Source organism: Aythya marila, assembly GCF_965140915.1.
Source record: "Aythya marila genome assembly, chromosome: 3".
Classification (NCBI taxonomy): Eukaryota; Metazoa; Chordata; class Aves; order Anseriformes; family Anatidae; genus Aythya; species Aythya marila.
In genome coordinates, this window is record NC_139044.1 from 63,780,735 (window position 1) to 63,808,352 (window position 27,618).

The 27,618-nt window shown below is 39.8% G+C and overlaps 1 protein-coding gene across 5 annotated transcripts in view; it reads right to left on the reverse strand.

Moving 5' to 3' along the window:
* Positions 1-15,744, reverse strand: part of EPHA7 (EPH receptor A7) — a 162,835-nt gene extending 147,091 nt beyond the window's left edge. For all 5 annotated transcript variants that reach the window (XM_082757667.1, XM_082757665.1, XM_082757669.1 and 2 more), the window contains exons 1-3: positions 15,562-15,744; positions 11,399-11,463; positions 6,479-7,148 (exon numbers count right to left, since the gene is read on the reverse strand). In XM_082757667.1, the coding sequence (XP_082613793.1) occupies positions 6,479-7,148; positions 11,399-11,463; positions 15,562-15,658 (832 nt within the window). In that variant the 5' untranslated portion in view covers positions 15,659-15,744. The remainder of the gene's footprint in view (positions 1-6,478; positions 7,149-11,398; positions 11,464-15,561) is intronic.
* Positions 15,745-27,618: the final 11,874 nt, after the last annotated feature.

A 27,618-nucleotide genomic window follows, 5' to 3' on the forward strand; every position in this document is an offset into this window, starting at 1 on the left:
AGCCTGCTGAGAGAAGTGATTGTCCTGGTATATACACTGGTGTGGCCTCACCTTGACTACTGTGCTCAGTTTTGGGCACTACAGTGTAAAAAGGACATAAAACTGTTAGAGAGCTTCCAAAGGAGAAGTTGCTGAATGGCGGGGGTGCGGGGGGAGGGATGGGTGAAGAGCAGCTGAAGCCACTCAGTTCAGCCTGGAGAAGAGGAGATTGAGAGGATACCCCATGGTATTTTCTGTTATTTAATTTCTGTTATTTATTATTATTCTGCCATTTTCTGTTATTTAACTTAAGATACATATCATGGTAGAGATAGTTTTTCTCATCTCTGTGCTGATACAATCATAAGGTTGAATGACACGAACAAAGAAACGAGAATGACCTAAGGAGACTGACAAATTTGTGGAAACCTCCTTTATGAAGACTAGACTGTTCTAAAAGAAAGATATAGCAAATAAAACTAATAATAAAAATAATTTCTACCACATCCCTCTGACAAGAAGGGTAGTCAGAAGACTCCAGGGTGAAAGAAAACAAGACACTTAACTGTCTAGAAACTCCATAGGAGGATCAAAGTAAAGATTACAATTCTGCATTCATAGTAGAAACATCTTCAATACTCTTGACCATCTAGCTCAAAGTTTTCACCTGTAAGTATGTGTAGTGGGTTTACATGGCAAGGTTTTGGTAGCAGGGGGCCATAAGCATGGTTTCTGTGAGAAGGATCTAGAAGCAGCTCCATGTTTGGTAAGGGCCCCACTGCTGACCAGAGCCGAGCCAATAAGCAGTGTTGTTTTGCACCTCTGTGAGAGCATATTTAAGACAGGGAAAAAAACGCTGTGCCACACAGCAGCTGGGAGAGTGAGAGGAGTGAGGAACAGCCTTGCAGGCCACAATTTGCTTTCATTTGGAGGGGCATTCAGTATACTTGGAATCGACTGCCCCAGGGGTGGAAACACAGCCCCTAACATTTGCCATGGACTTACCCAGACAACACTGGAACAGGGGAATGCTCCTGAACACCTGCAGTACATCGATGATATCGTCATATGGGGTAACACAGCAGAAGAAGTTTTTGAGAAAGGGAAGAAAATAATTCAAATTCTCCTGAAAGCTGGCTTTGCCATTAAACAGAATAAGGTCAAGGGACCTGCACAGGAAATCCAGTTCTTGGGGGTAAAATGGCAGGATGGACGTTGCCACATTCCAACGGATGTGATCAACAAAATAACAGTTATGTCTCTGCCAACTAGCAAAAAAGAAACACAAGCTTTCCTAGGCCTTGTGGGATTTTGGAGAATGCATGTGCCAGGCTATAGTCAGCTTGTGAGTCCTCTATATCGAGTAACTCCTGAAAGAGGAACTCTTTCGAGTGGGGCCCCAAGCAACAACAGGCCTTGGAACAACTCAAACAAGAAATAGCTCATGCAGTAGCCCTTGGGCCTGTCCGTACCAGACCAGCTGTGCAAAACATACTTTACACTGCAGCTGGGGAGCATGGGCTCACCTGGAGCCTCTGGCAGAAGACCCCAGGAGAGACTCGAGGCCAACCTCTGGGGTTCTGGAGCCGGGGCTATTGAGGACTAGAAGCCAATTACACTCCAACTGAAAAGGAAATATTAACAGCATATGAGGGGATTCAAGCTGCTTCAGAAGTTGTTGGTAGAGAAGCACAACTTCTCTTGGCCCCACGGCTACCTGTGTTACAATAATTACTGCGTGATTTTCTCGTCCTTATCTCAACCTTTGAGCCCTTTTCATCATATTTTCTACCCATTCCTCTTTGAGGAGGGGGAGTGAGGGAGTGGCTGTGGTGGAGCTCGGCTGCCCACTCGAGCAGAACCATGATAGTATGTTATATTTTTCTGAATTTTGTGGAAAGATACTTACACAATGTATTTAAAAATCTAGTAGTTCCTATGTGGTTGTGTCTGGGACCTAATGCCTGATCACAATTACATTTGTTTAAAAAGGACAAAAAAACTACTGAATATCTTATGTGGATGTGGGAAGGAGGTAGGGACTCTCCTTTTGAGCTTTCACTGGCTTTATAGAAAATAGCAAAATTGTCAGAAATGTCCTTATTCTTGGCACTGGTTCAAGTTGCTGAAAATAATTACATTCTCTTCACAAGAGCAATTTTGGAAGTAAATGGAGGAAAGGTAAATTCTCTTAAAAAAAAAAAAAAAAAAAAGTCTTGATAATATACATGCTACTGATGAAGTTGTCTAAAATTTTGCTCCTTCTCCACACACTAAACTATTTTCAAATTGAAAATGCAGGAATGTCAAAATTGGCTATTCAATTAGCAGGTTACCCACACGCTTTGAAACATACCACCTGGGCCAAATTCTATACGAAATCATGCATCCTGTGTTTTTGAGAAGTAACTTTGGTAACTTTTATTTTAATGACATCTTATTCACATTCCTCTCTCAATTCATTGCCCTTTGCTAGCAAACATGTTGCATGTTCCTCAGTATTAAAAAAAACAATACAAACAAACAAAAAAAACAGACACACACAAAAAGAAAAACACACCACTTTACCACAAATATGACAAACATAAGGCAAATTCTGTTTTGGCATCTGTTATCAAGTAATATTTCACAAAGCCAAGATACAAAAGTTTATCATTCTCCCACTCCCCCCCCAAACAAAAAGAAAAAAAAAAAAAAAAGAAAAAAAAGAAGGAACAGATGTAACTTGTAGTCTGGCACAAAGTATATCACATAACAAAGTTTGGAAAGAAAAGTCTCTAGCTCCCTTTTTACCTAACCAAGACAAAATGTACAAATAGCTCTAAAACCCTCCCCATTTTGGGGGCCAATAAGACAACTGCTACAACTGTTAATGCATATGGTGTTATAAAATGTTTAACAGTAAAAAGTACCCGTTTGGCTTTGCCTTGAATTCCGGTTGTTCGGACTTAGCGCCAAATCATCTATGTAATTTTTCAGCTCAGTCATATTAAGAGATGCTTCCTACCTTCTGAAACTACTTTCTCTACTGCTTCAATTGAGTAAATATAATTCTCTCATCCCACCCCCAACTAACATGAAACAGATGGAAAATACATCAAATTAGTTCTCAAAGAATCATTTTCTCATTCAAATACCAGTCACTGACCCCAGTGTGGTCTTTACATGTGCAACATATCGACTGGACTCCACTGTGAGAAAGAAATCAGTTACATCTCTTGGGAGTCTACTACAGATAGTGAGAATTTCATCGGGTTTGGCGGTGGTGTTTTTTTTTTTGTTTTTTTTTTTTTTTTTTTTCCTGGAACAGATACACAGTACATGATACACAGCTTTGCTAAGTACCGTTCAGGTACCTTTGCTAGGTACTTTTCAGTACTTTAAGAGGTAAAATTTCCCTGCCTCAACTCAGTGCCACACACCAGCAGACATACGATCAATACTGAGGAGAGTGTCCTTTGTAATGTCCCTCCCTCCTCCCCCAAAAAACAAAAAAACAAACAAACAAACAAACAAAAAAAACCCTCTGCAATCCAAATTCCACATGCTTATCTAGTTTTCTCATGCTTGTTTCACCAAACTTTAAGATTTTGCCTTACATGAAGACTGTGAGCTCTCTGGAGTTAGGCTCTCTTATTCATTATCCCACTAGACCACTGAGAAGTAATCAGTGTTCATCTGAAAAAGAGATGAATTCGACTTAGAAGATTGACCACTGCAGAATAAACACAAGGGAGATCAATGTCCAGGTTATGTGTTTCACTACTCATGACTGCTCCCTTCCTTATCCTTCCCAACACTGCTAGTTACTTACATTCATGCAACAACAACACATCTGGCAGCACATCCAGTGCAGAATTCAAATAAATCAAAATTCAATTGTTTTAGTATCTGAACTCAATAAATTTCGCATACAGGAGAGAAGCTATACGCAAAAGGATCACATTCTTCAATCACAGTCAGCCAATCAAGCCAGCTTAATACAAATGAAAAACCCCACTGTGTTACAGTTTGAAGAGCTATTTGGAACTACAATGTGGCCATCTATTCCTACCTTTAATACAATGCAGACAGATAAGGCATTATTCTGTATCTTTAAAAGGCCTTCCTATTGTGTTAAATTAATTCAGCTGAGCTATAGTATGTGTGAGACAGGAATCAGACTTTTGCCCATCCTGACAGAGCACAATGCTTTCTACCACGAGTAGTCCCAAAGAAGTCACACAGCATGCCAGGTACAAAGTACTTGCAGAAGTGAGCCCTCAGACAGGGCTATAAAAGCTCTGGGTTAAGGAAGCACATATCGACTTGCTTCTGCTTGATCTGTTACACAGCTTGACAGTAACAGATAGCCAGTTGCATTAGTGTCAATGCTCAGATAAGTTTCTCTCAATATCTGTCACAAAAAAACAGATGCTGTATCAGTGTGCCAGCTGTATTATCGGTCACTACATAGTTGATCATACTTAATAACATCCTCAAGCACAGATATGGCTAACAAGCGTCACAGGCTGCAATTACTATTGTGAGCCACAGTCACTCAGATCACCCTGACTTTGTGCTGCCAGCAGCGCACATTCAGCAAGCAGCTGCCTCCCACCTTTCCTCTCTCAAATACATTAATGTGCCTCAATATGGAGCCAGAGTTTGTTTTCAAACTCTTAACAGGATCACTGAAAGAAAAGAAAAAAAAAAAAAAAAAAAAAAAAGATACCATAAATGATCCTCTGGACTGTTTCCAGAGTAGTGTATTCTCTTAGCAATTGCTTTGGAAGCAAGCCAAAAGTGAGAAGTGTTCTTGCAAATGAGCATACTGTTATACTCAAGTACAAGTTATCATTTAATTCTTTTGTCAACATCAGTGTGGTTAGAAATTAAGAAGCCTGACTTCCAGTTACCAAACACGGATTTCTCCTCTATCTATCCACACCCCCAAGGCCCCTCTCCCCGACTCACTTCCCAACATGTACTGTTGTCTTTTTTGGATACTTTCTCTTCTCAATTGAAAGACAAATAAAATTAGTATACTCATTGTATCAGCCATGACTAGGTCCCTAATCAAGGAAAAAAGAAAAAAGACAGTCACTCCAAAGAAACATTTGAAAACATCAAAACAGGTTTCAGAATAGGACATACTGCTTAATATTTTTAACAGAGCCTTAATACAGTCTGCTGAGCAGTTTCATGTGGGCAGTTTTTCACATCATGATTATTCCTAATGAGATCACCCTCTGTACTGTATAAGCCTTCATCCCTTCCCAACAAAACAATGAAAGATTTGTGCGAGGCTACAAAGGCCTCAGATAAATTCTACTCACTTCACCTTATATAGAATTTACTAGTAAAAAAAAAAAAAAATCATCAGGAACACAATCATGTTTTTCCCTGAGGACAACTTATTAATAATGAGCACATTTACTTTCTTTCCTTTAGGGTGACCCTAATCCTCTGTAGATTTTGAAATTCTTACATAAACATCTCAGACTCACTGACCACAGCCATCTTTGGTTTTGAGATTCTGTAGGTTATTCCTCTTCACAGATTTGTGGGCAGTGGGGGCTAGAGGTGTTACATGCAACACCCGTGCAACTTACATGCAACATTTCTCACTAACATATGTCTATCATGTGATAAAGATGTGACCATAAATAATTAGTTGTGTTATCTTATGATAAGAATGATATATAACTTGTTTTAAATGTATATGAAAATATGTATTGATTTTACTGTAAGCAGAGACAGTAATATATCTTTTTTTTACACAAAGCAGAAACTTCTTACGCATATAGCCCAGCAATGCTAAGTGTAAGTATTTTTCTAAAAATGTGTAACTGAATCAGCCCAAATTAGAAAGTACAATGCAATAGTCTCTGACTTGCTAGTATTATAAACTAATCACCATGATCCCCCGGCAAACCAAAATTTAAAGTTAGTTTTATGCATAAGATATTGTAGAAAAGAAAACATACTTCACCCTGGGAACTTGATATTCTGTTTGAAAGACCTAAAACAGTATTCTCAATTTTTATGCACTCATGACACAAATCTGTAATGCAGTTTTTGTGTGTGCATTATTTCTATTACTAACCACATGTCATTCTAAGTTTATTTCCTCAGTTTTAGTTTCCTTGTAATCGTCACAGACCATATAAAAGAACAAGTTCTTTAACCACTCAGGGGTATTAATACAATGTTCTGTACTAAGAAGTATAAGGACTGTCACCTTAAATTGCTCAGAGTTTTAGCCCTGAATCAGTATTTATACTTCGCACAAGTTTTTAAATGTAAACAAGAATAGAATTAAATGCAGTACACAACTGCCAATGTCCATGCCTAGAAAAATTGACTGCTTTAGACCGGCCAGTGTAAAGTTTACAGACTGAGGACGTGAAAACTTTAGATGCAGACTGATCATGCATTTCTGTTGCAGAGAAATAATAAGATGGTATAATATAAACCCATATTTGCACATATTACAACAAGCTGTATGTTTACTTACGTTCACACGTGTCTCCTTTCTGCTGGTATCCTGCTTTGCAGATACACTTTCCAATAGGCACTAACCATTCTCCCTCTGCACTACAGTGCATCTTCGGAGAGTTCTCAGCCTCCTCCTCTGCACTGCTGACGCAAGTTCCTCGTACTTCAACTAAAGAGGAAAACTCTGAGCCAGTCACTGTGTCAGGAAAAATAGCTAAGTTCTCAATGATGGACCAGCACTTCTTGTAGTAGACTTTGACAGAGACCAAAGCAATGCAGGCCCCTACATCCTGAAATGCAAGATAGAATCCTTTTTTGGACAAAGGTCCAATTTCTCTCACCTCTGTGTTAAGTTTCATTTTCCTTTCCCCCAGATCACCCTGGGTAAAACTTTCATCTGCTGCAATAGTGTCTATTTTTACATATTGGTTTTCTCGGATATTCCTGCCAGTGTCGTAGTCTGTTTCATAATAATACAAGTTAAAAGTTTCTTTACAAGTTCCCAGAACTCCAGGAAGACTGTTACAATCCCTCAGAGTGAATTTCAGTTCTACAAAAATCCTTTGTGCATTGCTTTTTGCAATCCAGTTAGTCCGAAGCCAGTTGTTTTGGTTTGATTCCATGACCTGGCATACCTGGTATGTTCGTATAGGAGTGTAGTTTTCATCCAGTCCACTAATTTCTTCCCACTAAAATAATAACAAGCAGTTAGTAATATAAAACAAATATGACATTGTAACTATTGTGTATTTGAAAAAAAGCTTCACACAACTTAAGTCTCACTCCTTTTTAACAGTTAGGCTTCATAAAAAGTATGTTATTAAAATATTCTTAAACATCCAAATAAAGAAAATAGATATTAACCCAACTGGAAGATCTGCCCCCATCTATATCTCTCCCATATATAAAAAAAAATAAATAAATAAACTTTAAAAATCATTTTCACATCATGGATACAATTCTAAAGGGGAAACTTCAGAAAAGGCTGTTCAACATACCAAGCTCTAATTCCACACTGGGTTCTCCCACATTTCATTAAGGTCATAATAGCTTTGGGTAAGCAAAGACCAAAAGGCAGCTTCATTTCCAGAAGAAACCTAAAATCAGTGAAGTCTTAGAAACTGAAATTGCCTAGTGTGCAATTTCAGCCTTTGTGCATAAAACGTTGGGTGGAGCTTTCAGTTGCATGGAAAGCAGAAGGCTCCTGAAACTTATGAGGTGTACGATTTTCACTTCTGTGTGATGAAAGTGGCATGGAGAGACAATGAGAAACAAAGGACAATTAAAAGTCTGAAAGTGAGAAAACAGTTTGGTAGTTTTCTTTTTGTTCACTCCATGTTCCGTTCTACTCACAAACCAACACATATAAGCGGATGCTTTTCAACTCACCTTTTGTTCAGTGGCTGCACCCATGTTAAAAGAAACTAATTTCAGTTGGCTGGGAGTTCAAATATTAGATTAAATATTCAGTTAAGAACAACCCACATGATTGAAAGTTCTCTGGTTCAAAGCCTGGGTTTTGTTGTTATTCCCTCCTTAGGATAACAACTGTGTAACAAACCCAGAAGTGTATAACAGACCTGCAGTCTTTCACAGAGTTTGGTGTCTTTGAAAAGTGCACCTCCGGCAACGGCAAACCTGAAATCAGCCAGGCAAATCTGTGCAGGTACATTCAAAACAGTGTACATCTCACACTTCTTTTCGTATTTCTTATAACATTAAACATACTGCAGAAACTGCAGCTGTCATAAATTAAGGGTTTGTTTTTTTTGAGCTATCCTCACCCGATGATATAGGCAACCGTGACTTCTTATGGCACTTAGCCCTCTGGCCGTGTGTCAATAATGCACTTAAGCTCACGCTTAAGATCAATGACAGTACTTAGGAGCTTAATGGTAAGCATGTGCTTAAGTGCTTTGCGGAAGTAGGATATTCAGCACCTCTGCAGGACAGAGCACTCACTGACATTCCTCATACTGGTAACCAAGCATGGAAGGCATTGGTTTTCCAGACTAGGGACCATGCAGTATACAATACTTTGCAAACCTATTTGACAGCAGATGAGATCATTTTAATATTGGCCTACTGCTCCAAGAAAAAGCAGATGTAGCTGGATTGATGCTGGAAGTTATCACCACAAAATATATCATGACTGCAGATGCTGAAATGCACAGAAGTTGTAAATATCAAAGTATATTTCAAAGACCTACAGTTAATATAGATGTGGCATCTATGGTATTATACATATATGTACATGGGATTAAATTATTGAAATATTAAATGCTCATGGAATCAACTGAATGCATATGGAGTCAACTGAACTGAATGCATATGGACCTGTATTCATGTCAGACTATTTTGATAATAAATTTATTAGATCTGAATGAGTAAGATTCTCCCCAGCTCCCCTTGAGAACTAGCACTACTAACAAGAACAGGGAAAAATAAAAAAGGGACCAGGGTTTCTGGCACCGTCACACTGACGAATGAATGAATAAATAAATAAATAAAGCACCAATCCAAATGTGACAAAAAAGGCATGAAGCCTAAAATTTTACTGATTTTTATAATTTCAGTTTCACATCATGTGGAACATTTTCATCTTGTGTAAGCACTTCTCCCTGAACACACCAAGACAGATTCTGGAATAAGACAGTCCAGTTAAGGAAAGTATCATATCCATGAAGCACGAGCAGCTTTAGTGCAACATAGAACAGAATTTGACTCATCAGAGTCTGGGCATCGATGGGATTCTGTCACATCAAAATAGATTCATGTCCCCATCCGGGTCAAAAAAAAAAAAAAAAAAAAAAAAAAGCAAAATATATTTAACAAAAATCAAACTGTTTTCCTTTGACATAAAAGAGCCGTCATGCAGGCAAGAGCTCACTGTATGGGGCTACAAAACAATAAATTCAGATAAGAAGCCTTATTTTATGTTATCTTCAGCTGAGGGCTTAAATCTAGCTTTCCACATTTTCCTGAATCCATGGAATATGCATGTCTTTATTACTTCTAATAGTCCATTGCATACCTGCTTCTCTGTGGAACTAAAAAAAAAAAACAACAACATCAGTACTTCAGGATAGGTCTTCACGTATACCACCTGAGATCATACCTCATTAGTATTTTTAAAGTGATAAATTCCATGTTGGCTTTTATAGGAAGGAAATTCATTTTTTCTTTAACTTGCTGCTACATATGGTGATATTCGTGCCATCCTATTTGAATGTATCCTTTCTATTGATTCCAATATATAGTATTTAAACTTGTTAGTTTTTTTCAACAATATTGGAGATCAGTATTAGATGTAACATCTGCAGTTGAATAAGGTATTTAACAAGTGCCTGGGTGATATAATCCATACTACGGTGAAGTGGTAGTTTCACTCAAGAGATACGTTTTCTGTGTTTATTCTCATGAAATCTTTATTGTGTAGTAGACAATAAGTGAAAGTACTTTTTTTTTTTTTTTTTCAAAATTACACTATTAAAATGGTATTTCTATGTTGATACACAGACTGATCAGATACTTCTGATCATTTTCACACAAACATCCAGTCACTAGTTTTCATTCATTTTTAGTTTCATTGAAATTGCCTTCTACCTCTTAAAGTTCCCTTTTACCATTTATTGAATTTGACTCTACTTTCATCTTTAAGTATGCTGACATGTGTAATGTGTTGACATGTCTTTCATTATCTACAGGTTAACATAATGTAATTGCCACCAACCTAATCTTTCAAACACCTCTGGTAAAGGCTTCAATCAATGTAAAACACTAATGCCGACATTATTAGACACCATAAGTGTTGAGCTCACATTACATTCTTTCTGAAGTTGTTACATTTGTTTCCAGTTTATGCTTGTATTGATTTTACAATCTTGCTTTTAAAGAAAGACACTTTCAGATTTTCATTCTTCTTATTTAAAGGATTTGTCACACTTTTATATCCCCACTCACACTTCACGCTCTTCTGGCTCCAGATTTCTCAATGCGCTGAAGATTAAGGGCCTGATCCCCCACGTCCTTGTTCATGCAAGGAGTCACAGTGGATGCTGCAAGACTGCTTCCATGAGTAAGAACGAGACATATAATTTATTATTTCTCAGACTGAGCTAACGTTGGACATTATACCCACTGTATCATTCTGAAAATATTCTTTCTTCCTTAAGACTTGAGGAAGAAGAGGTTTTATACCACTTTTAATTCAGGATAAAAGCAGCATTTCTCAACTTCATGTATATAATACATAAGACAATAGTACAGATGTTTCTAAATCTCTCATTTTTTTATAATGATGTACTACCATACAATGGTACATTTAACGGAATACCATGAGATTAATCTGTAAGCAAGCTGGAGGTGGCCTTAACCACATAATTGGTTCCTGGTTCCAGATATCAAGATCCTCAAGACTTGGGGATGTTTCAAGTTTGGAACGTCATTTCAAACACATCTGCAGTATAAATGTTTTTATTTTAGAGCACTTCAATCTGTGCTATTCAATTACAAAGAAAACATCATAAACAAATTTATGATTGCCCATTATACAGAAAATGAAAAACATATTTTTAGAAAGTTTCCACACAGAAGTATATCTGCTGTTCCTAAAGGATAAATAAAAAAGTGATTTAAAATACTCTGTTGTAAATATAGAGAGTTTTCTAGTACACCACAAAGGATTACAGTAAAAAGGAAAAGCTACTGAGGATGTTTAAGTGAGCTTCCACAGAGGAGACTCCTTTTAATTAGCTTATGTTTGTACACTATAACCCAAGGTACACTTCTTTCCATTCTAAAAATGAAAGAGCCATAAACACTTGGTACAATTAATGAGAGAAATATGAGAGAGAGCTAGTTTAAAGCAAGTGTTGCAAATGCTTTGCTAAAATAACTACTCATCTTCATGAAGTTAATTTTTGCATGGAGTACTTACCCCGTTGGGAGGAGAGGAAATCCATTCCAACTCTGTCTGTTGTGCTTTAGAGTCCAGCAATATTACTAAAAAAGAAAGAAGACGAAGAAAAAAAAAAAAAAAGAATTTCCACCATTTGTTAAATATAATATGCAGCAATATAAAATCAAAGAACAAAGTCTAAATTTTAAAAATAATAAACATATTTTTGTACAAATTAATTTTTGTTCATATTATTGAAAAAAATGCAAGTACAACTATGTACAACTTGTACATAGATGATTAAATGCCATCCATATATAAACAGATATATACTAATCTTAACAATTTCATTGCTTAAGTCTAAGCAGAATGCGTTTCCTAGTGCCCTAAAATTATTAATAATCAGTCATTAAGACACATGTTCCCTTTGCCATCTCCTTTGTCATAAGGAGGACACTTCTCATATGCTGGGAAATTTACAATGAGCTTAAAAACAAACAAACAAACAACAGCATTTCAATACTTATCCAAACTGATTTAGACAGGTCTAGTCTATATCTTACCATGAGTTTCACTGTAGAAGCAATGGTCTTTTTGAGTAAGAAAGAAAAAATCATGCCCTTTAAGTAGTAATTCCATAAATAAATGACAAACAGGAATACAGAAAATAAGAGACTCTGCAATTACCTCATACACTGCATATACAAAATACTACTTACACAAAGTCAGACTAACTCATTTTATAGCAATGGCTTACTAAAATCTTCATGTCATTATACCCCAGTGACACTTCTGCAAAAAGACATCAATTTTAGTAGCAGTGCAATTATTTGCAGCTAAATGTGACCCTGCTTCAGAAAGTGGTTAATCACAGCCTAATAAACCAGCTCTTAACTATTTTACAGGACATATTGGAGGATATTACTGATGTTCTATTACCTCCAAATATACATTTATATGCAAGCTTTATATTTCAATCATAGTTATATGCCTCTTTCTAAACATATCATTATAACTTTCTGAAAGACTTTGAAGTGACACATATATTAATCTGTGATGTCCAAAAAAAATACATGAAATCATTTGTTGTAATACTTCTTTTGAAACAGTCAAAGCTATACTGTGATCAGCCATGTATCTGGGCTTAGCACTTTGAAGATTCCTTCTTCAAAACTGCATACTTAACTTCATACTTTTATTTGGTAAATAAAATGTCACATCTCTAATTTAAATATATTTAATATGGTTATAGCTTTGAAGCTATTTATAACTTTATGCACAACATTTAAATAGTTAAATTCAATACATAATTTGTATTAAATTCAATACATAACTTGAAGCAACTTTTATCAGGTCTTTTGAATTGGTTTCAAGTCTGCTTTCAGCCCTTTATCCAGGTAGAATTTAATACAAAACTTCAATGGATTACTAGAAAGATGGCACGACTTTTTTTTTTAAAAAAAGAAAAGTATTTAAAGGTTCATCCAGTAATATCCGAAATATTAGTTGAACTCCAAATGGTAGCATCCAGGCCTGTATTTCAGTAATAAAGTCGAACTACTCATTAAAGAAGTTTGATAGTCTCTTTCTAGAAAGATTATCTGCTTATTTCATTAAGCTTGGATCCAAGGGGCTTTACTTTGTAACAATTTCTATAGAAAAGCAGGTGGTGTATGTGGTGGTTTGTTAAACAAGAACATTTCTAACGATCCTGGAAGAAAAGGTACCGTGAAAAATTTAACCTTTTCAGCACCAGCACAAAATCCCACGGCTGCAATTCATTACACTTTATTTGGCAGCAGTTCTCCAGCACTTAGCAATGGGCAAGCACATCCCAGAAAGGCGACACAAAACAAACAAACAAACAAAAAAAAAAAAGCAAACAAACAAACAAAAAAAAGCAGCTTGCTCTGCAAATACCCTGAAAGACGCTGCCTTTCTCGTCGCCCCGAAAGTTACTGGGAACAACCATCCCTGGCGGGCGGCTGGTGCACGACTCCTAGCCCGGGAGGAGCGGCGCCGCCGGGGGCTCCGTGTGCGAAGCGTCGGCGGGGAGGGGGCGGCGCCGCGCCCCGTGCACCCCCGGCAGCCGCGGGAGATGCTCATCGGGCACCCTCTGCCCAGGATCGCGCAGCTCCCCGTGGACCAGCCCTCCGCGGAGGCGCAGCTCTCAGCCATCCCCCCTCACTCCCTCTCTCCGCTTCTGCAGGACAAAAAGCGGCAAGAGTCGTAAATCCCGCGGCTTCGAGGAAGGGGCTCCGCGGGATACCGCGCACTCGGGAAGCGGCGGCCTCTCGTCTCCGCATGGAACCGCGGCCGCGTACCCGCTCCGGGCAGCAGCTAACGTGGTCCCCTCCCAGCAGCCGGTTTGGGGAGGGGGCGTCCGCAGGGGCAGCCCCGGGACCAGCTGTGGGCAGGTAACACCGACACCCTCAATGTCGGAGAGCCCCGCTCCTTTTATCTTTTATCGAGCTGCAGCAAGGAGAGTCGGAAAAACTTTCCAACCTCGCCCCCCGCATCCCCTGTCGTCCCCAGAGGGAAGCAAAGGGAATCACGCGGGGCTGCAGCCGCGACCAGCGCTTAATGGAGGCCGGGGTGAAGCCGCAAAGTTATTTCCCCCCTACCCCCATCCCGTCTCTTTCTGCCGAGGGAGTTTTCGGAGCTTGCGGCAGGTACAGCCGCTATCAATCCCTGTCTGCCGCTCGCCCCCTCCTGACCCTCCTGTGGCTAGGCTGATTTTCCCCAAACGCCCGCACGTTGCACACACACACACCGTGTACAAATGTATACATAAACGCCTCGGCACACGCAGCCACGAGGCAGGCTGCCGCCCGGAGGCACAGCCTCCGGGGCAGAGCGGGGCAGGCTGCCTGCATCCCTCCTCTCGCCACTCGGCCACGCGTGACTGCTCCCCGAGTGGGGGACTCTGTGCATCCCAGCCCCTCCAAATAAACTTTCGAGACACAGCCAAGGGAAAGCTCTCTCATCTTTCCCTCTCTAGCCTCGCCATCTCCTTCTTCTGTTGAGGGCAGAGGACATTTTAATTGAAGGATTTTTTTGTTGTTGTTGTTCTTTTTAGGCTTGAAGTGGTATTTTACTGCACGCCAACTGTTTGGTGAAAATACTGACGTATCCGACTGGGGTGGGAGGGGTAGGACTCCAAATGCCTTCATACGCACAGACACCGACAAAGTCCCTGCCTCACCTCTCCCAATTCCCCCCTCTCCCCTCCGAAGATGGAGACGGACCTTCGCCTTCGGCTGTCAAACGTGACCAGGGCGCCTTTTAAATAATCTCGGATTTTCCTAGTGTGAGAAAAGAGATCCCCGAATGGACTTGGATTTTATACACCTCCATCAGTCTCCGATAGAAAACTGCCTGTTTTGTCTGTGTGCGGGGGGGGGGGGAGAGGGAAGGAAAGGGGGGGAGCAGAAGGGAGACAAATGTCCAGCGCTCGCCTTACAAATCCCAGCGTTGGTTTAATGGAAATTAGGAAGCCCCGTAGTGATATGCAGATGGTGTAAAACATCCATCCCGAAACCTCTTCCTCTCTCCAGCGATGCCGGGGAACAACACACGCGTTGCGGGCACACGACACCGGGCTGTACCCTCCAAATGCATGCCCAGCTGGGGTGCCCCAGAGATGCAGACCCCAATTTTGCACCCCGATGCTCCCTTCCCACGCTCCGTGCGCGGCCCCGGGGGGGCGGAGGACTGAAGGCCCCCAGCGGGCAGCGGCACGGGGCTGTCCCGCAGCCTCTCCCGGATCGTCCCGAGCCCTGAAGCCCCCAGCCCCTGCCCGGGAACCAGCGGGGTGAGCCGCTCCCCCCGCACCTCGCCCGGAGGATTAAGGCTGCCGGAGTGGAGCGGGGCTGCCCTGCGCGGATCCCCGAGCCCGGAGGCTGTCTCCCCAGCCCCACGCTTTTCTATCACGTGCAGATACCTCCCAAACCTCAATCCCCAGGGCAAAAGCAGTTGTCCTGTTCTCTCTCACATGTACATATACATAGTAAACGTCTTGCTCTTTCCTTCCCCCCCACCCCCACCCCCACCCAGCAGCAATTAAAATAAAAAGAAATTAACGGGGGGGGGTGACAAGCAGCTCGCGGCGGCAGGCAGGTCCTCCGCTAAGCCACCGCACAGACTTGGCGTGCGAAAAGCAATAAATAAGCCCAAACTTTTTGTTTCCCGCATCACCTTACCTTCTTTCGCAGCCTGTGCCTCCCCCGTGTGTGCAAAGCGGAACAGCCAGACGGAGCACAAAATAATCCAAGAAGGGAGCCTACTTCGCAGAACCATGGTGCAGGAGCGGGGCGGTTTTGATATTTCTACCTATCTATTGCTAGCCGCTGCCGCCGCTTGCTGGGTACTAGAGGACGGTGGAGAATTCGTTCTGCTCGTCTTCTGCTCGGCGCTCCCTCCCTCCCGGCTGCCTTTCTCGTTCTCCTCCTCCTCCTCCTCCTCCTCCTGCCTCTGCCGCTGCTGCCGCCGCCGCCGCCGCTGCTCCCGCCTCCTCCTCCGCGGCGCTGCCCAGTCCCGCACCGGGCCGCCCGCCCGCGAGCCCCGACTGCAGCCGAGCCGCCCGCGCCGCGCTCCGATAATATCAATTAGGGCGAGGGGGCGGGACCGCGGCGGAGGGGCGGCCCGTCCCTCAACCTGATTGACAGACAGCGGTGTCCAACCAGCGGCGAGGCTCGGAGCCCGGCGGGCGGAGCCCGGCGCTCGAGTGGCTGCGGGCGGAGGGGCGGGGCCGGAGGGGTCGACCAATGAGCGGGCGGCGGGGTCGGGTTGCTGCTGGTGCTGGGGAGCCGAGGGATGAGCGCGGGGCAACGGGGCCGGGACTGGGTGAAGGTGCTCGGGGGTCCCCCTGTGCTCGCCCCCTGTCCCGGCCCCGTAGCCGGTCGCGCCCACGGGTGCTGCCGCTGCCCCGAGGAAACTTGGTTGGGGCGGCGCGGTGGCACCAGGACATTTCTGTGCCCGAAGTCAATTTCTTCAGCACCGCGAGGGCTGCCTGCCCTGCCCTGCCCTGCCCTGCCCTGCCCTGCCCCGCCCCGCCCCGCCCTGCCCTGCCGCGTCGTTTCCTTTCTTTTCCTCGTGGTTTTCCCCCAAATATTAACAGCTGCTGAACGGTCGTAACTGCTAGGTGGGGCGGACGGGGAAGGGGCTGGTGTTTCTTTTTTTTTTTTTTTTTTTTTTTTTTTTTTTTTTTTTTTCCCTCCCGTCGGGTGTAACCTGAAGCAAGGGTAATCCGCTAACAATGAGACGCTTTAAATAGGAGGAAGGAGGAAAAAAAAAAAAAAAAAAAAGAAGGGGAGAGAAACTTGAAATGCCTTTTGTCAGCGCTCACCCTATGCGCCCGGAGCTGCTTTACCCGAGGATCCGCCGCGCCCCCGTCCCTCAAACCGATTTCCCCTTTCCCCCAGCCCAACCTCGCCCCTTCGGAGAGGGAACGGAGAAAGCGCCCCGAAAACTTCCCGCAGCCCCGGTCGAGCTGCGGAGCGGGGGGCGCTGCGGCCGCCCCGTCCCCTCGGCGGGGCTTGGCCCGAACGCTGCCTTCCCAAAGTGCGCCCCGCGCGCCTCCGCTCCCCTCCTGCTGCCCCCCTGCCCTGCCCGGCCTCCGCCTTTACCTGGGAGTAAGGCACGGCACGGCGCGGGACCGGGTCGGCAAGGTTCCGTTGGAAGCGCAGAGCTGTGTCCCTTCAGAGGATGGAAATGCTGGGTAGACCCGAGAACTGGGGCTCGTCTTGGAGGCAGGCGAAGATACCGAAGCGCTGGGGGTGCAGTCGCGGTGCGGTGGCCAGCTGGTGCGAGAATCGAAAACAGTCCTCGCCTAAATGGGGATGGTGGTACAGAAAAGAAAGCATGGGTGGAAATTTAAATTGTGAGGTGTTCTTTATGGGATCTTTCGGTAGACAAAGAAAAAATTTGATTTTTTTTAAAAATTATTATTATTATTTTATTTATTTATTTTTTAAATATATGCTCAGCATTGTCAGGCAAGCAGCCACCACACTCTCCGGGCTTTAAGCACTTTCCTTGTGGTCTGCTCATTACTTCTGAGAATGGTGTAGAGGTAGCCTTAAAAATGTACTGTATTCTTTTCATTTGCCGAATTATTAGTGCTCACTACATAGAGTGTGACACTTCTGTGCGTTTCAATCGGAATGCTCTTTTGATACACTGGATGCCACAATGAGTATAGGCACCCTTGATTCCCTCATCCTCGCTCATCTCTCATTCCCACCCTCATAGTATACCCGGAAAAGGGAGCTGTACAGAACAGTGAATTTGCATGTATTCTTTTAAAAGACTGTTTTGTTTTAAATATTTCCATACAGGGATTTTGTATTTTCTTTGGAAGTTTTCATAGATAAAACTTATTTTCATGTGATACACACTGTAACAGTGATTACAGCAAATCTAGGAAGTCCTTAACCTAGTTAGTCCTCTACAATTTTGTAGCATAAAGTGGAGGCATTTCAATACTAGACAACTATGCCAAAAAGACAATTTACAGCCTACAGAGAGTAATCTTTTTTTCTAAAAATGGTTCATATTGAGACTTTTTTCATAAAAACACAGGAAGTCACTAAGTGAACAAGATGACAGGAGAAAAGCATGAGTGGCAATGACATACTCATGCTCTGCATGTAATTTAGGCCAGCCATTTATTTTCAACTTCATCTGCATTTATATAGAAATACTGCAATATTGTATAATCTAATATATGTAGAGGGTGTGTACTTAAGTAAGGATATTTAAAATTACATAAACATATTAACCATACAAAGAATGTATGAGTCTATAAAAAATAGATTAAAAAAAAAAAAAAAGTGTGTATTTCTCTTTCTGATCTACTCATTTGAAATGCTCTGTCTTCCTGATAATCATAACTTGAGCTAAAAATGGCATGCTATACATACTTCTTCCTAAAAATGGCTGTGGATATATTCACACTTACACAAGAACAATTCAGATGCATTGAGCAGTCGTATTACAGATTTTTTTTTTTTTTAATTTTGCTTCCTACATGTGAAATTTTTGTGGAGTTGACTCAGAACTTGAGCTTCTTTTTAGTGAATCTATTTTTTTTTCCTTTCCTCTGCATCTAGCTTATGTTTTCTAATACTTCATTGTATTCTTTAGGATGGTGCAGCCTCTGTTGTATCTCATCCAGCTGAGTGTTGGATCTTTTGTGAACAAAAACAGAAAATAAAAATATTACAACTAAACCAAAATACTCAAGCTAAATGGACCATAGCCTTCAGTTTTGGCACCTATATCTCTGAGACGAGAAAAAAAAATAATCTTCTGGAATTTTTATTCAACTCAATGTGTTACAATTCCAACACCATCAAAGTAAGTGCTTAACTGGAACAATAAAACCAATGATAGTAATGTGGCCTTTTTGCTTTGTTCTGTTATTTATTTATTTATTTTATATTTTTTCCCTTGCTGAAAATCTGTAGGCCAGGTTCTGCATTTTTATTTAAATGTGTGTACTTAGAATGTCTTTTCTAACAGTAGGTTGATACTAGTTTTCCTACATTGATACCAGCCTAACTTCCATGTAGTAATCTAGTAGTAACTCTATCTCCAACACATAACTCAGTCCAAAATTGTGATACAAGAAATATGAGCTAAATTCTAAGTCTGCACAAGTGGATGCAAGGAAAGGATTGTGGCTTGAATGAAGCTATGAATTCTGTTTCACAAATCCCTTTTCTGCAGGATTAAAACTTTCTTTCTTGGCTACTTTGTAGAAAGCTGAAACAAATTCTGAATAGCTTCACAAAGGTGTTGGAGGTTTGCCTTATACATAGGTTGTGAAAGTGATATTGAATCTTCAGTCTGTCTACACAATAATGATTTAAAGCCAGTTCTAAGCAAAAACATTTGAACTGTTTCACAGTGGTGAAAGTGAAAATCAAGCTTATGTAAATTAGAAAAAAAAAAAAATTTAAACGTCAAGTTTTGTTATAGTCATAATCTAAGCAATCCTTTATCTGTGCACAAGATTTTCTATTCAGTATACATTTTTGTACAGTTTTTGTAGATGTTTTTGTAGGATTTTTACTACAAAAATGCAGTGGGCCTGTGACATTTGACTTTTAAGTAATATGTGCAGAAATTATTATATGAAATGTTGTATTTAGTCTTTCATATGTAACTTACATTCCAAATCTGGTCCAGAGGTGGATTTTCCTTATGGTGGCAATTTCAGATCTTCTCATGGGTTTATGAGTCAGAACAGCTCTATTATAGTAATGAAGTCAATGCATTAAATAAATGCTACTAGTTCATAAGGAAATTGTAATGAATTGGAACAGTCTGATTTGAAAGGCATGCTCATATAAAAAGTTCTTTCTTTAGCTGAAATTTCAGTAAATTTATAGTTTTAACTCTTTTAGTTAACAAAAATCAAAACTAGTGCTTCACACTTTGAAGTCTTCAAATATGCCAGAATGGTAGTAGCAGTTCACTGACAAATTTTCTCTTGGGGATTTAAGGTTATACAGTCTGCTAAATAGATATTTAGGTTCTGTTTTTCAAATCTATATATTTTCAGTACACTTGAAAATCCCTGTCTAGAAATGGAGGTAAGATGGCCTGTCATCTTGTCATTTAATGGAAATAAAATACATTCTACAGGACAATAAAAATTAAATCCATGTTAAATGCATATGTGAACATGAAATACCCCTGCCTTTCCCAAGGCACAGTAGCAGAGTTGTACAGGGTCCAAGAATATCCTGCATCTGGATCCTGTAGGACTCTTTCTCTCGATAAATCTGAATTTGCAAACTGACTTACTGAGGAACAAGGCACATACTGTCCCTTTGTTGATCACACTTCAGAGTCTGTTTGATATCTCATTGTGCTGTGGACCTTCCCCTGGGAAGCCAGAGCAGGGCAAGCTGGAGCAATAGCATCTGGAGTTATCTTAAAAAAAAAAAAAGATAATTTCTATTGCTTGCCTATGAATTAAAGGAATGCCTTTGTGTCCAGGTGCTACATTAAATAACCATATACATAAGCACATTTTTGGTTTCAATATTCTATAAGATTCAAAAGTTTCAGTTTTCTAGATGTGTCATATTAAAAATTGCATAGAGAAAAACCTACTCATAAGAGTAGCTAGTTCTAATTGTAGTTAATGAACTGTGAGTAGTAGGTAAACTCTAGCAGTATATGCTCCAGTGGAGCCAGTCTTCTGTTCTTCCTCAGTGCAAGTGACATCGTGATCACTTCCATCTGTGACAGTCCTAGTCTTTTCTCTCAGCCCAGCTGAGGTGAAAAATCAGACCTGGTAGATTTCCTATTTCCAGATATTACCTTCTCTTGCTGTAAGTTTCAATCTCCTTATGGTTCTGAGAAACAGCACAAATAAGGAAAAAAAAAAAAAAGGAAAAAAAAAAAAGCCTATACTCTCAATCTCTTTCTGTGTTATGAGTTAGGAGAGGGAGGGTAAAAGAACAGATGTAATAACCCTTATTTAGTTCTGAAATATAAACTACAGATTGCAATGGCAGGAGTTCCCATACTTTCACCTCTAGATCTGGGAGGTGCAGTGATGTGGAGTTTCACTACTGACAGGAAAACTGCCAATGTGCATAGAGAAATAATTTCAGGATTGCATCCTTCAGTAGTACAGCCCTCTTCAGATCAATTTCTGCAATCATTCATGTCTCATATGCCGTCAAGTTTCTATGCCCATATATTGCCATTTCTATCCTGGTCTGCATATTTATCCTCACTCCAAATCCATCTCTCATTACCCAATGCAGGTAAGCCAGATTTGTGACAGTTAATATACATACTGATTTGTCGTAGTTTGTTTTAGCTAAAGGTAGTTATGTTTAGAGGATATGACAAATTCCAAGACCTTAAATGCTTTATCTCCTGCAAATGTGGAAGTTCATGTGATAGTGAGTTTCACAGGTAAGTAATGCTTTATTCAGAACACATTTAATTTTGGCCTGAATTTGCTAACTGTAATTTCAGGATGTGATTTCTTTAATATTTGCTATACTGTAACAAAGGTTAATAGAAGCACCTAACCAACTATCTTTAGGCAGTCAACTCTGGTTTATCTAGGGTAGTAATCATGTAATACAAATGCAGGGTTGCTGCAAATCCTGTGTAAAATTAAGCTACATAACTGCATAATGGAGAAAAAAAAAAAAAAAAGCAAGCAAACAAACAAACAAACAAACAAAAAAAAACCTGCCTGCATCAGGAAATGCAGACTGAGAAATAAATCATAGTATTGTAAAACTGCCTCTGGAACACTTCTGTCCCTCATGCGACCAGATTAGCTATCTATGTCCCCATGGTAATGTTCATCACAGAGAATTTGACCCCAAACAGTCACTACTAACTGTTTTGTTTGTTTTTATTATTTTACATACACTTACAGTCATCTCTTCTTTGTCTCCTGTCTAAAGCCCCCATCTAGATAATGTGTTCCTCCTGAAAGTGGTTGCATTGATCTAGGTGAGAGTTAGGTGCTACTCAAGCTGAATGAGAGTGACATTCTTAGGTAAGCACTAAGCATCTTTAAAGTTTCTCCACAGAGAAAACATTTCATTTCTTTATTTATCATTTTGTACATCTTTTTTTTGAGGAGGTGATTTGAATGGTAAGCAGAAAGCAGTGTTAACTGATGGGATGGGGGGTGGTTTTTTATACTTTTTTTTTTTTTTTCTTAAGATAATAATTTCGATTTTGCTTGTTTGTATAGTTTTGGGGTTTTCTTTATTACTTTGTTTGGTTGTGGGTTTTTTGTTCCTCTCCCCCAAGTGAGGGCACAATTACTGGTTGTCATTGAGCTGTAGTGTTGCCAGTGATATCTAGGTCTTTCTCTTAAGTGGTTGCAATAAATTTAAAGTCCATCAGTAAGACTGAGTATTATTTGAAACCTTTTTTTGTTTCTTAAAAACAAACAAACAAAAAAACCTCCTCTTCTTTCTTGTGAAAACATGTCAGCTGTCTACAGTAATTCATCTGTAATTACATTGCCCAGTTTCTTAGAGTTAGGGTTTCTGATCTGCTGCATAACCTTTCCTAATCCTGACTAACCTGAATAATCCTTTGCCACATCACTGTCTACCACTTCTACAGCAGGTAATAAATATATCAAACTTCACTAATTCTAGTACATATCTTGGAACATCCTATAATTTTCTTTCTTTTCTGTTGAAATCAACCCCTTACTTGTTAACGCACTTGGTTTTCCATCTCATAGCCAGAATATAATTATTGACACATGTCTACCTCATACTCTTTAATTATTTAGGTCTTAACAGTCATCTTTGGAGAAACTCAACAAATTATCTTACATCATTTTATTTCAAATTTTATTTTTACCATTTTAAATAATGATCCAAAACTTTAAAATAAAACCAAACTCTAATATATGAATTAACAGCATCTTCTATTTTGGTGAGAGGCCTGGAGAACAAGTCCTACAAGGAGCAGCTGAGGGAGCTGGGCTTGTTCAGCCTGGAGAAGAGGAGGCTCAGGGGCATCCTTATTGCTCTCTACAGATACCTTAAAGGAGGCTGTAGTGAGGTGGGGGTTGGCCTGTTCTCCCACGTGCCTGGTGACAGGACGAGGGGGAATGGGCTAAAGTTGCGCCAGGGGAGTTTTAGGTTGGATGTTAGGAAGAACTTCTTTACCGAAAGGGTTGTTAGACATTGGAACGGGCTGCCCAGGGAAGTGGTGGAGTCACCATCCCTGGAAGTCTTCAAAAGACGTTTAGATGTAGAACTTAGGGATATGGTTTAGTGGGGACTGTTAGTGTTAGGTCAGAGGTTGGACTCGATGATCTTGAGGTCTCTTCCAACCTAGAAATTCTGTGATTCTGTGATTCTATTTCCCTTTTCTTTTTAATTTGTTCTTTATCCCATTTACTAATATAACCAAATATTCAAACAACATTACACAGAAGCAAATGAAATTAATTAGTATAGTTGGCAGACTGAAACTTAAAAACATAACATTCAGGTTTATGTTGTCTATGAGTTAATAGTTTTTTATTTTGTTTTCCACATACATTATTAGTACACAAATTACCAGGGAAAATTCTGTAACTACCGTGTTACCATAGTAGGAGGCCCCACAGTAACAAATCAACTTACCTAATTGAACTTGCCATGTTAAAAGAGAAAAAAAAATAGTTTTAAGTAGTCTTCCAGATTAGCTCATCTGCCAACTACATATCAGCAGAATTGAAGCTCCCTGAATTCTAGGAGAAAAAAATGAACAAACACACAAAAAACCCTACATTTTCCTTCTTCCGTGTTAACATATATATCTTCCTAATCATCCCATACAGATAGTGGGAGTTTTGTTTTTCCCAAAAAGGGCAACGTTGTCAATGAATGTTGCTGCATAAAACACCCTCTTACAGAGCCCTCTTAGTGAGCCTCTTACAATTTACAGTGAAGCCTGAGAAAGCATTAAGTCACCTTCCTGTCTTTCTGATTTCGTGAGTTGAAAATGCCCTCAGTGTATTCAAAAGTGCTCTGGGGGCCTGGATAAGTGATGGCATACTCCTAAGACTGCCTGGTGGGCTGTAGCACCAATTTCAATCTTTGCCTTCTCCAGCCCTATCTCAACCTACTCCTTCCCCCAGCTTTATCCCTTGCTACAGTTTTCTTTGAAGGTTGTCTTTTAATACATCTATGCATGGAATTTCTTCTCTCAGACAGAAACGGTGATTTTAGGGCCTTATGACCATTCCAGTCCCTTTGTCCTGCCATATAATGTGCCTTGCATATAACCAGCTGTATCATAATTAAGCTGGATTTTAGGTACTTAATCAGGCTCAGCAAAATAGCATAGCTTGTCACATTCCTTCCAGCTGAAATCAGTACATAGCTTTAAGTCTGCACTGCCTCTACTGTACCTGTGAGTAACTGCTGTCAGCTGGCAAGAGCTTCATCTGAATTTGGATTCACTAGAAGATTATTTTAAGATCCTTTGATTTCAAAACAAGTACTGCAACTGTATCTGTTCAGACTGAGATTTTTCAGTACATTTATTTGTAAAATATGCATATGTGTCTACATATATAATTTGCTCATAAATTCAATAGTTTTAGATAAATGGAATGTAGAGATAATATAGTTTCATGCACTCAATACTGCGTACAGAGAGCTACTTTCTTATCTCCTGTGAATTGACATAATTGCAACAGTGTTATGCTAGTTGGGGCTTTTTGGCCAGAATTCACACCAGTTACATAATTCATTACAGCATATTCTAACCTACTGAAATCTAAGCATATTTTTAGACATAGCTTGTACAGTCCCAGTAATTTCTGCTTGCAGATTCCCTTTAGACAAGACCTCAGATTCCCCCGGATATGCTTCTGTCACTGTGTCACATTGAGAGTCACTCTCGCAATTCATCCATATATGTAATTCTCACAGAAAGTCAGTGCAGAATTTAAATGTAGTTATGCAATAGGTCTGGATGTTGGTCAAAGCACTGTAGATTCTGAGCTCTTCTAATATTAATCTGCAGATGCTTCGCATTACTAAGCAGTGTGAGCTCAGCCTTACCTGACATGAACACCCTATGCACCTGTTAAAATTTCTACCTCATGACGAATGATACCATTTCAAACTTTTATATTATGGGTATTAAAAATAACAATAACAATAATAATATATATATATAATACCAAGTATCTTGTTTATACTTTTTTTTTTTTTTTTTTTAAACAAGATTTCTGTAGGATCTTGTGGGCATGGAGGGCCCTCTCTCTACCTCTTCTCTCATCAGCTTTTCACTTTCTCACCACTCTGTTTTTGTGAGAAGACTGGGACTTGTTCCCAAGGATGTCTGCCATGCAGCTGAGATGGTAGCATAGAGTGGGACTAGGGTTATCAGAACCTATCTTCTGCCCATCTTTGTTGAGATGCAGTGCTGCCTGTCCCCATAAAGCACCCTCTCTTACCCAAGGCCAAAGCAGGTCTGCATGACTCCACATGTTCACGGCTCTGTTTGAAGACTGTGATGAAGAAATGGGAGGTGTGATAGAAGAGGAGGAGTACAGCTTGTCTTTCCCCTGACCTCCCATCTACTGAACTGAGGAAGCCAGCTCAAGGAAGCGGAGTAGCAGGGGTAAGCCACAAAAGGAGTAGGCTGCTGTGCTGTGCAGAGAGATGTATAAGGTTATCTCTGTGGATACTGTGATAGTCACCTAATGGTTTTGTTACTGTCTGACATAATTTATGATGTTGCCATTGGGTATGTTGTGTTATCTGTGTTATCCATGTCTTGCCTTATTTTCTCACCTTCAGTTTTGCCATTCTTAGGGAATTAGCCATTTTTCAGAAAAGAGCTTTTTAACATTACTTTTCAAATTCAACTTTGATTTCTAAAGGTGTCTATCTGCATCCAAATGATGGAGAACCAGAAGGGTTCATAAGGAGGCTAAAATAACAAGATTATTTAAAAGTGACATTTGCTTATGGCTTTAGCTTTTATGTCTCCCTAGCATGCAGCTTGATAGCCCCACTTAACTGACAGTTAGGTCACTTTAATCAGGCTACATCTCTAACTGTTTTTTTCTACCTGCAATTTCATATTGTTTTCAAAAGGAATTCCACACTGTTAAGGACAGTTTAGAAACAGGGTTAATTCTGCACTGCCCTGCTCACCTATATTAAGCTGTTTTGCTATATGGAAATAATTTAATTAGTTCATATAAAACTTACACCACCTTCAATGACAGGCAAAATCAGTGTGTAGAAGTATGAGCTGAATCAATGTATACAAATACAAAACTCTAAAAACCCAACTTTCAATGAACTGCTTAATGCCGCTCAGAAAAGCAAATTCCAGCACAGTATGGCACACAAAGTGAAATAAATGAATGAAAACTGCATGATTAAATGCTTTCATCTGGAAATTTTGTTGCAATATTCAGAAACACCACAAATTCTTCTAATTCATCATACTCTTTGTTTATTACTAATAAATTAACGTGCTGATGGAAGGAATTCATTACCCTTTCTACACACTTCACTAGTTGTAGGTCATTTATTAATCTGTGTTATCTGGTAAGACTAAAACCAGCTGTAATTACATTGTTAAACATTGATTAATAAGCAGCCTACATCACTAATATATGCAACAAGCAAGATAAAAAGTCTTTTTAAAGATTTAAAGTAAAATTTAAACATTCCTTTGGGAATAAGGAAATGTATATCTTCATCAATATTCATTTTTGAAAGATTCTATTTGCTTGTACAGCTGTATCTCTAAACACCTTTTGGAAACAGATTAACAAGCAAATTCAATTATACTAGAGTAAATGAACTACATTCACAAAATTGTATTAATGCACTCACTGAAACATTTAGAATGAATTTTTTATTTATTTTTTTAATAGTCTTCAGCTAGTGATTTTTTTTTTTTTTTGGCTTTGTATTCTTGTTTTAATCATGTAATTAGGAACATCTATTTTAAATCTAGTTGTATTCTATAGATTTAAAAATAATATAGCAATTGGAAACGCATTATTAAGAACACTGCAGGTTCCTTAAACCTGCTTTTGTGTTTTTCAGTACAAATATTTTGATTGAAGTAAAACACAGGAAATTATTACATGTCAGAATCATGTCAGGATTATCATTAAGGGTAAATATGCAGAATATTTCTGGCACTTGGCAAAATTGGGGGGACTTATTTTTATGATATAGCTTTATGGAAAATAAAGCACATGGAAAGACAATGTCTTTAAAAAAGATGTTTTAAGAGTGTCCTCAATTAATCATAAATGGCAAATATTATTATAGCAGCACTATTGCTATAATATAAGGGTATGTCAGTATTTCCATTAAAAACATATATTTCAAAGTTTTATAAATAGGCTATAAAAAATAAGCCTGAGTTCATATGTGTTCATCCTGGGATCAGTTTTTCCTCACTAAACTGTAAGAAAATCCATGCTGCCTTTTTGAGCTGGAAGGCTACAAAGGAACCAGAATTGAGAAGTTCAGGATGGCTTTTTTGTTTTGCCGTATAGCTTTAAAAAGGGATCATGAGAATGAAGATTCAACATCATAAAGAAGGCCTCACACGTTGTTTTTTCTTCCATTCCTGAAAGGATCATGTATTTTAGTGTTAGTTAATCTTGTAGCAGGCTTGCTGAAATTCTCTGCTTACCCTTCTAATTCCTACGGGTCATTTCTTCCAATTTCATTACTAATCAGGGTTTTGACACCTGTTTTCCACCTCAC